At 51.7% G+C, this 11,276-nt stretch overlaps 4 protein-coding genes across 5 annotated transcripts; 2 read left to right on the top strand and 2 right to left on the bottom strand.

The window, feature by feature from the left end:
• The first annotated feature begins 1,910 nt into the window (after positions 1 to 1,910).
• Positions 1,911 to 4,385, top strand: LOC148395826 (diablo IAP-binding mitochondrial protein-like). Its single transcript, XM_088381939.1, has 6 exons — positions 1,911 to 2,080; positions 2,412 to 2,547; positions 2,792 to 2,917; positions 3,072 to 3,182; positions 3,365 to 3,461; positions 3,550 to 4,385. Exons 1-6 carry the CDS (start codon positions 1,968 to 1,970, stop codon positions 3,753 to 3,755), a joined length of 789 nt encoding a protein of 262 aa, XP_088238065.1. The 5' UTR covers positions 1,911 to 1,967; the 3' UTR covers positions 3,756 to 4,385.
• Positions 4,386 to 4,689: 304 nt separating this feature from the next.
• LOC148395825 (odorant receptor 131-2-like) lies at positions 4,690 to 5,723 on the bottom strand. The gene has a single exon (XM_088381379.1). The coding sequence runs from the start codon at positions 5,671 to 5,673 to the stop codon at positions 4,690 to 4,692; it is 984 nt and encodes a 327-aa protein (XP_088237505.1). The 5' UTR covers positions 5,674 to 5,723.
• Positions 5,724 to 6,298: 575 nt separating this feature from the next.
• Positions 6,299 to 7,294, bottom strand: LOC148395824 (odorant receptor 131-2-like). Its single transcript, XM_088381822.1, has one exon. It carries the CDS (start codon positions 7,292 to 7,294, stop codon positions 6,299 to 6,301), a length of 996 nt encoding a protein of 331 aa, XP_088237948.1.
• Positions 7,295 to 8,432: 1,138 nt separating this feature from the next.
• On the top strand, positions 8,433 to 10,988 carry LOC148395823 (diablo IAP-binding mitochondrial protein-like). 2 transcript variants are annotated; one of them, XM_088381823.1, is made up of 6 exons: positions 8,433 to 8,560; positions 9,115 to 9,244; positions 9,531 to 9,653; positions 9,727 to 9,837; positions 9,905 to 10,001; positions 10,585 to 10,988. In XM_088381823.1, exons 1-6 carry the CDS (start codon positions 8,517 to 8,519, stop codon positions 10,803 to 10,805), a joined length of 726 nt encoding a protein of 241 aa, XP_088237949.1. In that variant the 5' UTR covers positions 8,433 to 8,516; the 3' UTR covers positions 10,806 to 10,988. The 2 variants fall into 2 exon arrangements, with proteins under 2 accessions (XP_088237949.1, XP_088237951.1); XM_088381825.1 differs by lacking the exon at positions 10,585 to 10,988 and adding an exon at positions 10,147 to 10,466.
• The last annotated feature ends 288 nt before the right edge of the window (positions 10,989 to 11,276 follow it).

Here is an 11,276-nt window from a genome sequence, read left to right as displayed (position 1 = left end):
TTATTCATGTTGAAGTTGTTGACGCTTTGGCTCCTGACGCCTATTTGTTGTTTTGCCTGCATATCCAAGTTATTTTGTTGCCTTTCCACAAGAAAATTCAACAAGATCATTTGAATGAAACGGAATTATTATTATTATTATTAGTAGTAGTAGTAGTAGTAGTAGTAGTAGTAGTGGTAGTGGTAGTGGTAGTGGTAGTGGTAGTGGTAGTAGTAGTAGTAGTTATAGAAGTGATAGATAGATAGATAGATAGATAGATAGATAGATAGATAGATAGATAGATAGATAGATAGATAGATAGATAGATAGATAGATAGATAGATAGATAGATAGATAGATAGATAGATAGATAGATAGATAGATAGATAGATAGATAGATAGATAGATAGATAGATAGATAGATAGATAGATAGATAGATAGATAGATAGATAGATAGATAGATAGATAGATAGATAGATAGATAGATAGATAGATAGATAGATAGATAGATAGATAGATAGATAGATAGATAGATAGATAGATAGATACTTCAATTTGTAGATTCAGTTGTAACATTGATCCACCCTGCACCTTCTGTCAGTAAGATCGACAGAGGTGGGATTTCTGTCAACACTCAAAGTCAACTTTTGGATAATTGGTCGTACCAGTGAATGAGGTGATTGCATTTGTGACACCAACAGTTGCGTATTTGTGCTTTTTGGTAAGAACAACAAGTTTCAATTTTTCCTTGAACTTGATGGCAGTGATGATTTGCAGTTGTTTGTCTCTCTCCTAAGGTCTCCCGATGAGGTTTGGCTTCGGTTAGTAATTATCCGACTGGCTGATCATTAACGTCACAGCATTGAGTAACATCCAGTTCTCCCGTTGTTTACCGAACACGTTGACTCTGGTGGCGGTGGGTGGGTGGGTCGGTGGGGGGTCTCTGGGGTGGGTGAGGGGGGGGCAATCGCTGGCCTCTTTTATTTACGCAAGTTCTGCGTCACGGCAGGACTCGGCGCCCAAAACAAACTCACAGAGCAAACACAGAGCGGATGGCCCAGTCTTTTACCAATCGGCCAACACACCTGATTTTTGGCCGGACAGCGAAATGCGGCCTAGCAAACCATCTCTTGTGTTTGATTTGCAGATGGAAGCACGTCCTTTTCCAACGAGGGCACAGACACGCACGCACCTTTGAACGATTGTGCACGCTGAAATCCTTTCTGACGTCCGCTCGCTAGGTTTAACGCGACTTCATTCAACGCTACGACACAGCAAGGCTTGTGCTCTGGTGAAAACCGCCCTTCTTGGCATCCACTCCTAGCAGCAGTTGTTGTGGCCTGGGGTTCCGTTGCATTGTACAAAACACTCCTCAGAAATAGACAGTCTTGTCCATTTTTGTCATAGTTACAGCTGTTGTCAAAGGCGCACTGTCGTTGTTCCCGCTTGTGCTACCAACCATGAAGGCTGCAATCATTTCTGCCAAGGAAACCAAGAGCCATTGTTTTTGTTGTTTTGCCAGCCCGCTCAATCATCAGATCCCATTGGTGACGCCAAGTGCAGGCCTTCTGACTGACGTGCACGTATGCAAAACACCATCATGAGGATAGCAAAATGGTTGGAATACTATGTGCGGACGAACCGCATGCTGCTTCACCACGTCCAAAGATCAACTGGACGATTATGTGATGGCACGCAGCATCAGACTCTGCAAGATGCACGTACGTAGCCTTGGTGGCCTGTTTTTTGGGGGGAGGGAAAGAGGGAGGGAGGGAGGGAGGGAGGGAGGGAGGGAGGGAGGGAGGGAGGGAGGGAGGGAGGGAGGGAGGGTGAGATAAGGCAAAACGAGCGCATCAGCGGGCAGAGTCAACAGATCAATGACTTTTATTACGCAATGTGACGCAGCCCCACCGCTGCATAAATAGCGGCGGCGGCAGTGCGACTCAAGCAAAGTGCGCCACCGAAAGCTACAGAAAAAGAGAGCAAAATGCAAGCCGTGTGTTCACGTTCCACAGGTTGCGTCCGGACCGGCGGACGACTTTTGGCCTCGCGACGAGACCTTCACAGCAAGAGAGAGGCAGCAAGCGCACCATTGCTCAGGTACCTTTTTGCTCGATAATCTTTTCAAATGGGAATTAAAAGTGTAAATTGAAAACAACCAAAAAAAAAAACATTTGCAATTGGCTTCTTCAAAAATATGTTTAATACGTTCCATATTTAGTTTTAAAAAAATGGGGTGGTGTGTGGGGCTAAAAAAACTAGGCCCAATATTCACCAAAACCGATGAATTCTACTTACATTACTTTCATCTCCTACTCGGTTATGTGTGTCATTCAACTTGAGGAAGGAAACCTTTCTTCTTTCTTAAGCTGTTCCCTTTTGTTTTCCTTCCAAACAAAAGAAAGTGAGTCAATCCCTTTTTGTTGCGCAGCACGGCGGGCGTCCTCTTGAGCAGCACAGAGTCGTCAGCAAAGCCCAGTTTGCTGCTGGCCCGGCAAGTGTGCTGCGCAAGCACCAGCGCGCCGCTTTCCAGCATGAGCCACCTCGACGCCGCTTCGTCCTTGCAGGTGCGTGCTTGCGTGCGTGCTTGCGTGCGTGCTTGCGTGCTTGCGTGCGTGTGTTACTCGGCCCTCTCTCAGAACAGTGGTAAACGCGTCTCCATCGTGAGCATGCAGCACACAAAAGGGAGTGCAGAACTCACCTTGCTCGCTCCACGCACGCTTGCAAATATGAACGGAATGAGGCATTATGGAAAGAAAGAGAAAAAAGATTAGATGAAGGGGCTAACAATGCACTGGTCCCGGCCGGCAGCAAGCGGAGCAGCTGACGCACGGAGCCCTGATCGGAAGGGCCACGTCGCTGGTCGCCGACGGCACCGGCACGCTCCTGTCGCAGAGCACCTTTGCGCTGGTGGACGCCCTCCACGGCTACGCTGAGGTGAGCGCGTGACCCAAGCCATTGGGCTAACTTGTCATTTGAGGACAATAAAGCCAAATGTCTTCCTTTGTAATGGCAACATCATGAGCGGCGTCACACTTTTGCATCTTGTGACTATTCCGCTGTCAACTTTCATGCTGTTTTTGTTTTTCAGGCCGTGCACACGCGCATCGCTCTGCAAAGACGTTTCCTGATCTCGCTGGGGAAAGTCAGCCCGGCCGACGAGGACGCGCTTCAGCGGGCCATCTCTCAGCAGAAGGCGCAGGTCACTTGAACTCTCCATCACACATTTGGAGCGGGCAGGACCTCGCTGATTGCGCACGTTACAGTGAACCACGTGGCAAACGTGTTTGATCGGACCACCAAATTGTCTCCGCACGCTGCGTTTTGGGCCGGGCCGGGCCGGGCGACACACGTTGTCTGACATTTGAATGGCGTCTGTGACAGGTCAGCCAACATCTGGACCAATGCAAACGCTTCGAGAGCACCTGGATCAAGGCCGTCGACTTGTGCCAAATGACGGCGGAGGCGGCGAGCGCGTCCGGTGAGTGACGGCGAGACGGGCGGCGCGCACCAGACGCCGTGGGTGAGCCGAGCCGAGCCTGACGCCGGTTGTCGCCTGTCGTCCTCAGGGTCGGAGCAGGCCTCCGTCATCTTGACGGCCAACGTGCAGCTGGCGCGCTCGCACACCCAGCGAGCCCGCGAGGCGGCGGCGGCGGCGGACAAGAAGCTGGCCGAGACCAAAGTGGACGAGATCCAGAGGATGGCCGAGTACGCCTCCTCCCTGGAGGATGCTGACGAGCTGGAGATACACGAGGCCTACCTGAGAGAAGACTGAAGGGGACGTTGTCAATCATTTGTGACATTGTAACATTCTGAGGGAGCTTGAGGAGTTTTGTTTCGACGCCACCTAGCGGCATCCCGGTCGGTGTCAAGAGACAAGTGTGCCCAATCGACCAGATGAGACAAAAATGGTGCTTTGGTGTCATAGGAGCTCCGTTGAAGTGAGTTACGGCAAACAAATTACTTTTCGTGTCCACGGAAGTCATTCCTGGTTATGAAAGCTTATTTATTTGATCGATTGATTGATCGATCGATCGAGATTGAGTGATTGACTGATTGATTGATTGATTGATTGATTGATTGATTGATTGATTGATTGATTGATTGGGAGCAAAATGACGGTCCGGGTCGTGAAACTTCCTCTTTGTGCTCATTTCTTGACATAACATTGTGATATTCTTTAGTGGAGCCCATTTGCTTTGAGTCCAGTTTGTCTTGCTTTTATTTATAATTACAACTCTCACTTTTATTGTATGATTACAGTCAAGTGATGGCTCACCTTGGCTCACACATTTGTCAAAGTTTGATGTCTTTATCATAATGATAAGTGCTTTTATTTTATCGATTGCATTGTGTTGTTAACACTCATCTGGAAATGAGAAATAAAATACTACTATGTTTTCAACACATGGCCTTTTCATTTGAATTGCACAAAAGGCATCGACCAACACCCTTAACAGAGACCATTTGAAAAGAATGCCGAAGAAGAAGAAGAACAAGACGGTGCTGATTCTCATTTTATTCTGTAACTACACACAAGACATGAGGCAACTTTGAGAACATGGACACACAATCAGAATAGTGCAGGCATGAAACCAGGCGGGCTCAGACAAGTCTATTCAAATGTTGCACTTTGGATTTGATGAGCAGCTTTTCGTCTTTTCTGAAGATATGAACAAAAGGTGACCTGCGGACCATCGTCCCCTTTTTTACATCTTAGAAAGCCATGAACGGCGGCAGCGCCCGCGGCAACAACGTACGAGCCGCCTTTCCTGCCTCGCACGCCCGCAGAGCACGTACGACTTGAGCACCTTGAAGAACACCTCATCCCTGAGGCCGTAGACCAAAGGGCTCAGGCAGCGCGGAGAGAGAATCAACACCACGTAATTGAAGGTGCGGATGTATCGGAACAAGGCGTTATTCCAGTCCTCGAGGGCCTTCTCCACCATGGGGAGCAGCAGGTACAAGAGGCACAGGAGCAGCTGAAAGGCGTGAAGGCTCACCGTGCCCAGACCTTTCCGGGACGCCGCCCGGTCCCCGGCCGACGCCGCGTTGGCCGCCTTCATGATGCGCACGTAGCAGAAGACGATGACGCCAGCCATGGCCATGAAGTACAGGAAAAACATGGCCGACCTCAGATAGTTGTGCCACGGGTACGCTTCGAGGTTTTCAATGGTGCACCTGAGCTCGTCCGCAAAGTCGCCGCGGATCACCGACGGGAGGATGGCCGCGAAGAACACCACGCAAGGTACGGCGCTCACGGCGCCGATGAGCGCCACGGCGCCCAGGGCTCGCCGGCCGGAGCACAGGTCGGCGTGCCGCAGGGGCACGCACACGGCCACGTAGCGCTCCAGGGTCATGGCGGTCAAGGTGCACGCCGTGGCCATGTTGGAGACGGCCAGGAAGAAGTAGATGATCATGCACAGCCACAGATCGGTGGCCACGCCAAAGAAGTAGAAGAGGAGCAGCAGGTTGCTCACCAGCAGGAAGCAGCAGTCGTTGAGCAGCATGTTGCCGAACAGGATGTAGCGCGTGGACGACGTGAACTGATCCTTGGAGAACAAAGCCACCAGCTGGAAGACGTTGATAGCGAGGAAGACGGCGATCAGAACTTGGACAAGGTTTACGATGCTGTTGAGGTTAGACCTGGCTTGAAGGTCACCGCTCCCCACCAGCGAGCTGTTGCCGGCCATTCGTCAAAGCGGAAACAAGTTGGGAACGGATGGGCAAAGTCGCCGGCAAAGTCGCCAGCAAAGTCGCCAGCGGTGCTGCGTGCTTTGCAGGGAGGGCCGCCCAATTTGTAGCCCCTTCTCCCATCCGTCATCACCAAAAAATGCACGCCGCGGCAACCATGGTGACCCAGGGGCGTAGCCATTCCCTCAGTCCGTCTGTGTGTGTGTGTGTGTGTGTGTGTGTGTGCGCGTGTGTGTGTGTGTGTGTGTGTGTGTGTGTGCTCGCGCGCGCCTTTTGAGACTAGCAATACTTCATTCAGTCGGCACTCGAGAAGACTCCGTCTAGTTCTTTAACGCCGCAGTCTAACGAATCAATAATACAGGGCCGGGCCAGCCCATTATGATTTGTATCAACATTCATCTGGAAATATACAAAATGCTCACAGTGTGTGTCTTTTTATTTTGTAAGCACACACGAGACATGAGGCAACATTGAGAATATGGACACACAATCCCAATAGTGCAAGCATAAAACCAGACTGGCTCAGACAAGTCCATTCAAATGTTGCACTTTGGATTTGATGAGCAGCTTTTCGTCTTTTCTGAAGATATGAACAAAAGGTGGCTTGCGGGCCATCGTTCCCTTTTACGTCTTGGAGAGCCATGAACGGCGGCAGCGCCCGCGGCAGCGCCCGCGGCAACAACGTACGAGCCGCCTTTCCTGCCTCGCACGCCCGCAGAGCACGTACGACTTGAGCACCTTGAAGAACATCTCATCCCTGAGGCCGTAGACCAAAGGGCTCAGGCAGCGCGGGGTGAGAATCAACACCACGTAGTTGAAGGTGCGGATGTATTGGAACAAGGCGTTATTCTGGCCCTCGATGGCCTTCTCCGCCATGGGGACCAGCAGGTACAAGAGGCACAGGAGCAGCTGAAAGGCGTGAAGGCTCACCGTGCCCAGACCTTTCCGGGACGCCGCCCGGTCCCCGGCCGACGCCGCGTTGGCCGCCTTCATGATGCGCACGTAGCAGAAGACGATGACGCCAGCCATGGCCATGAAGTAGAGGAGAAACATGACCGACCTCAGGTAGTTGTGCCACGGGTACGCTTCGAGGTTGTGAATGGTGCACCTGAGCTCGTCCGCAAAGTCGCCGCGGATCACCGACGGGAGGATGGCCGCGAAGAACACCACGCAAGGTACGGCGCTCACGGCGCCGATGAGCGCCACGGTGCCCAGGGCTCGCCGGCCGGAACACAGGTCGGCGTGCCGCAGGGGCACGCACACGGCCACGTAGCGCTCCAGGGTCATGGCGGTCAAGGTGCACGCCGTGGCCATGTTGGAGACGGCCAGGAAGAAGTAGATGATCATGCACAGCCACAGATTGGTGGTCACGCCAAAGAAGTAGAAGAGGAGCAGCAGGTTGCTCACCAGCAGGAACCAGCAGTCGTTGAGCAGCATGTTACCGAACAGGATGTAGCGCGTGGACGACGTGAACTGCTCCTTGGAGAACAAAGCCACCAGCTGGAAGACGTTGATGGCGAGGAAGACGGCGATCAGAACTTGGATAAAGTTTATGATGCTGTTGAAGTTAGACCTGGCTTGAGGGTCACCGCTCGCCACCAGCGAGCTGTTGCCGGCCATTCGACAAAGCGGAAACAAGTTGGGAACGGACGGGCAAAGTCGTCGGCAAAGTCGCTAGCAAAGTCGCCAGCGGGGCTGCGCGCTTTGCGGGAAGGGCCGCCCAATTTGTAGCCCCTTTTCCCATCCGTCATCGCCAATAAATGCACGTTGCGGCAGCCATGGTGACTCGGGGGCGTAGTCATTCCCTCAGTCTGTGTGTGAGTGTGTGCGTGTGCGTGTGCGTGTGCGTGTGTGTGTGCGTGCGTGTTACTGCTCCTTCCCATAGTGACCGACAAACTTTTGATCTTCAGTTGAGGAAAGACACGATGATGGTAAAGCAAATGGAGAAATGTGGAAGACAAACCAGCAACACATAAACAAGACCAAGATATGGACCCCCACTGCATGGGTCCAAAGAAAGAAGACATTTAGTTGGATGACTACCCAAGCTGTAACCGCGTATACCGCCAGCTTCACTGAGCATCGTGAAACTCGCTCGACATGCCAATCAAGAGAAAAAGTCCAAAAGTATCAAAGTGCTGTCATTTTGGTTGACGCAACTGGATTCACGTTTGACTTTTGGAGTGGATTCTTCTTGGATGCCAGTCCAAACAGGCCGACAATGTTTTGTTACCACAAGGGACCCCCACTCGGTCGGATGGCACGTAGTTAGCAGGCCCATCTGTTTGTTTGCCCACTTGGCGTCTCCTGGGGCAGCACTTCACGAGCAGGACAGGACGACGCTCTTATGTAAGTCATTTTGTCCATGTCACTAATCTCCCAAGATCAAACAGTCCCTGTGAAACTTATTAAATGGAAAAACATTCATTCATTCATTATGCAAAGCGTTTGGGAAAAAGTGTTTTGTGCAAAATGTTGGCCATCATGGGATGCAATTATGCAGCTACACTAAAATTGTTGTTGTTTTAAAGTGTCATCATGTGTTTTTGTATCCAAGGACGCCGTCCTGAAACGTTGTCCTGGGTGTTGATGATCAAGTCCAATGAAACTAATTAGCAGCAGCATTTATTATTCATAAGTTGTTGTTTGCCCACGACATAGTCATGATGTCACGGGTTACATTTTAATTCACTTTTCAGCCACTCGGAAAACAAAAACGCCTTTTCCGAACTTGATGCGAAAGTAAACACGTAAGTTTTGGGGCCATCTGATGCCAGGGGAGCGGAGCTTCAAGCCGGAAGTGACGAAGCCGGACGGGGACGTTGACTGAGACCGGACCAAGATGGCCGCGCTCGGGCGGGGAGCAGCCTTCCTCCGTTTGCTCCGGTACGTCCTGTTTCCTCGGAATTCAATTCAACATTTCGCCCGAATAAGGACACCACTCGTAGATATAACGTCATGTTTGTGCAAAGAAGAGAGATTTTGATGAGCTTCGACCGGAAAGGAAACCTCAAGACGTTGGAATGCACCTGCAATGACGCAATAGGTGCTTCCTCCATAAACGGCAACATCGAAATGCGAGTTGTCAGCGAGCCGTTTTTGAAAACCTTGACTGTGTTGATTGAGCCGAAATGGAGCTCATGGAAATATTGGCACGTGTAACGTAGTACGTATGGCAGATGAATGCTGTCACATGAAGTCCCACCTTAAACTTAGGAGCAACGCTATGATTACAATCTGAATTCATTGAACCTGCTCATTTTGCCACCTGTGTACGCTGACTTGTTTTCATATGGTGTACGATTCTCCAGAGAAGCCCCGAGTGCTTGCTTCAAGCTGTTGCCATCAATAAAGAAAGGCAAAGAATTTCAGAAAGGTCAACTAGGACTCATACTGCTGCAGCTGATCTTATTTTTTAATTCTATTGTGGCTGCTTGCAGGAGCAACGCTCAGGTGCTGCGGAGGCACGGCAAAACAGCGGTTGGCACCTTGGCAAGCTGGAGGAGCGCGGCGATGTCTGTGGCGGCGGCGGCGACAGGCGGTGGGCTGTGCGCCGTCCCCTTCACTCAAGTAAGCGTGACGGCTGCGCTTTGACCACGTCGCCACTTGCCGTTTCCTGCCCGGCCGTCATTTGTGTAGGCTGGCATCGGGGCGCTCTATTTCTGGGAAACTGTTTGTTTCTAGTCACTTTCTAGGGAACTTTTTGATTGTTGCTTTGCGACAATTGAATGGAAACCCATCTCTGTTCCCTGTCAAGAGCCAACTTTCACGTTGATCCCTTCTCGTCACATTGCGTGCATTCCCGTGGAACGTTTCAAACTTGATTTGACAAGTTCGGTTTCGGGTGTCGCGGCAGATTCCGAACCTCTCCCACGAGTCTCTGATCAGACGAGCGGCCTCGCTGGTGACGGACAGTTCCAGCACGTTCCTCTCGCAGAGCACTTTGGCCCTCGTAGATGCCATCGCGGAGTATTCCAAGGTGACTTTGAAGTGACCCGCAAGCCTTTGGTCCGCACCGAGTCTCAACGGTGGCCTTTTTCTTTTCTGTGCAGGCGGTGCACACGTTGGTAGCGCTCCAAAAACGCTACTTGGCCTCACTGGGGAGTCTGAGCCAAACGGAGGAAGAAGACATCTGGCAGGTGATGATTGGCCAGCGAGCCAAGGTGAGTCACGGCCGCCGTTACGGCGCCACAGCGCTAGTCGTCACGTATTTCCGTCCGTGCGTGACAGGTCAGCGACAGACAAGAGGAGTGCGAGCGTTTCGAGGCGGTGTGGAGCGGCGCCCTCCGCTTGTGTGAAACGGCAGCTGAGGCGGCGTACACTTCAGGTGGGCAAATGCACGGAGGACATGTCACACTGCCAAAAAGCAGATGTCACACGTGAAAGTTTCCTGCCAAAAAGCAGATGTCACACGTGAAAGTTGCCTGCAAAAAAGCAGATGTCACACGTCAAGGTTTCCTGCGAAAAAGCAGACGCTTGCCTCGCTGACAACGTGCTGAAAAAGGCTTTGGAATTGCTGACGGCTGCCTGCCTGCCTGCCACTCAACGGCGTGAACTCGCTTCTTTACAGTGCCGTAACGCCAAGCTGCCACCAGGTGGCGCCAAAGGATTAGAAAAACTCCACTCAGTTCAATCCCATCAGCCTTGTCGCTGTCATGTCCCGAGATAGTACTTTTCCTTCACTTTAATGGCAATTTGCTCTCATTTATTCGCCGCATATTCATATTTTATTTGAGTGGGAACTAAACACTGGATCAAAGAGGAAATAAAGTGCAACTATCCAGTGGAGTTAGATCATTCACTCAGTAGATACCCGTCCGTCGTCCAAACGAGTCCTGGCTCAAGACTGGGCACGCCGGGGCACTCTTCCCAGATGCACTTTTGTCACTTTGCCGAGCGTTGGTTCGCAGGGGCCGAGCACGCGTCCATCACCATGCGGACCAACGTGGAGCTGGCTCGCTCCCAGGCCGAGGAGGCGCGCAAATTCTCCCGGGATGCCGACAAGAAGCTGGTGGAAGCCAAAGCCCTTGAAATCCAGGCTGGCGCTCGGCGCGCCGCCGGCGCTCGGCGCGCCGCCGGCTCGGAGAACGGCGACGACGACGTGCCCGAAGCGTACCTCCGGGAGGACTGAGATGAGTTTGGCTTCGGCAAACGGGAACGGCCTCGGTGGAAATGAAAGAGCGTCCGCTTGGGTCCGCCGACCCTTGCCTGAGTCTCTGCACTGTTTGTTGTACTATTGCAGGTTTGTCACTTTGCTGTGCGATGTGTTCCCTTCTTTTTGGAGAACTTTTAATAAAAGCATCACCAAATGTGAGCGTGCTCTGACTGGCAACATTTCAAAGAGGATACAAACGACTGCCAGCAGAGAAAGCTAGCACCTTCCCAAATGAGTGCTTCTGCACGACAGCCTTTGTCGTCGGTCGTTTCTTTCAAGTCGGGAGCTCGCCGAGAATTCCCAAATGCTTCCCGAGGAAGTGTGAAAAAGCACATCCGTCGTGTCGTGTCGTGTCGTGTCCGTCTCCCATACGCAAGCTTGACATTTGGCCTGGGTCAGTGAAGCCACTGTTGTGCTCGCTCGGGACCGCTTCCGAAAACCCTCGGC

The sequence above is a fragment of the Syngnathus floridae genome, chromosome 7 (assembly GCF_059516105.1).
Source record: "Syngnathus floridae isolate MCC-2025c chromosome 7, RoL_Sflo_1.0, whole genome shotgun sequence".
Lineage (NCBI taxonomy): Eukaryota > Metazoa > Chordata > Actinopteri > Syngnathiformes > Syngnathidae > Syngnathus > Syngnathus floridae.
The sequence above is the reverse complement of the archived record's forward strand: the minus strand, read 5'-3'. Positions and strand labels throughout refer to the sequence as shown.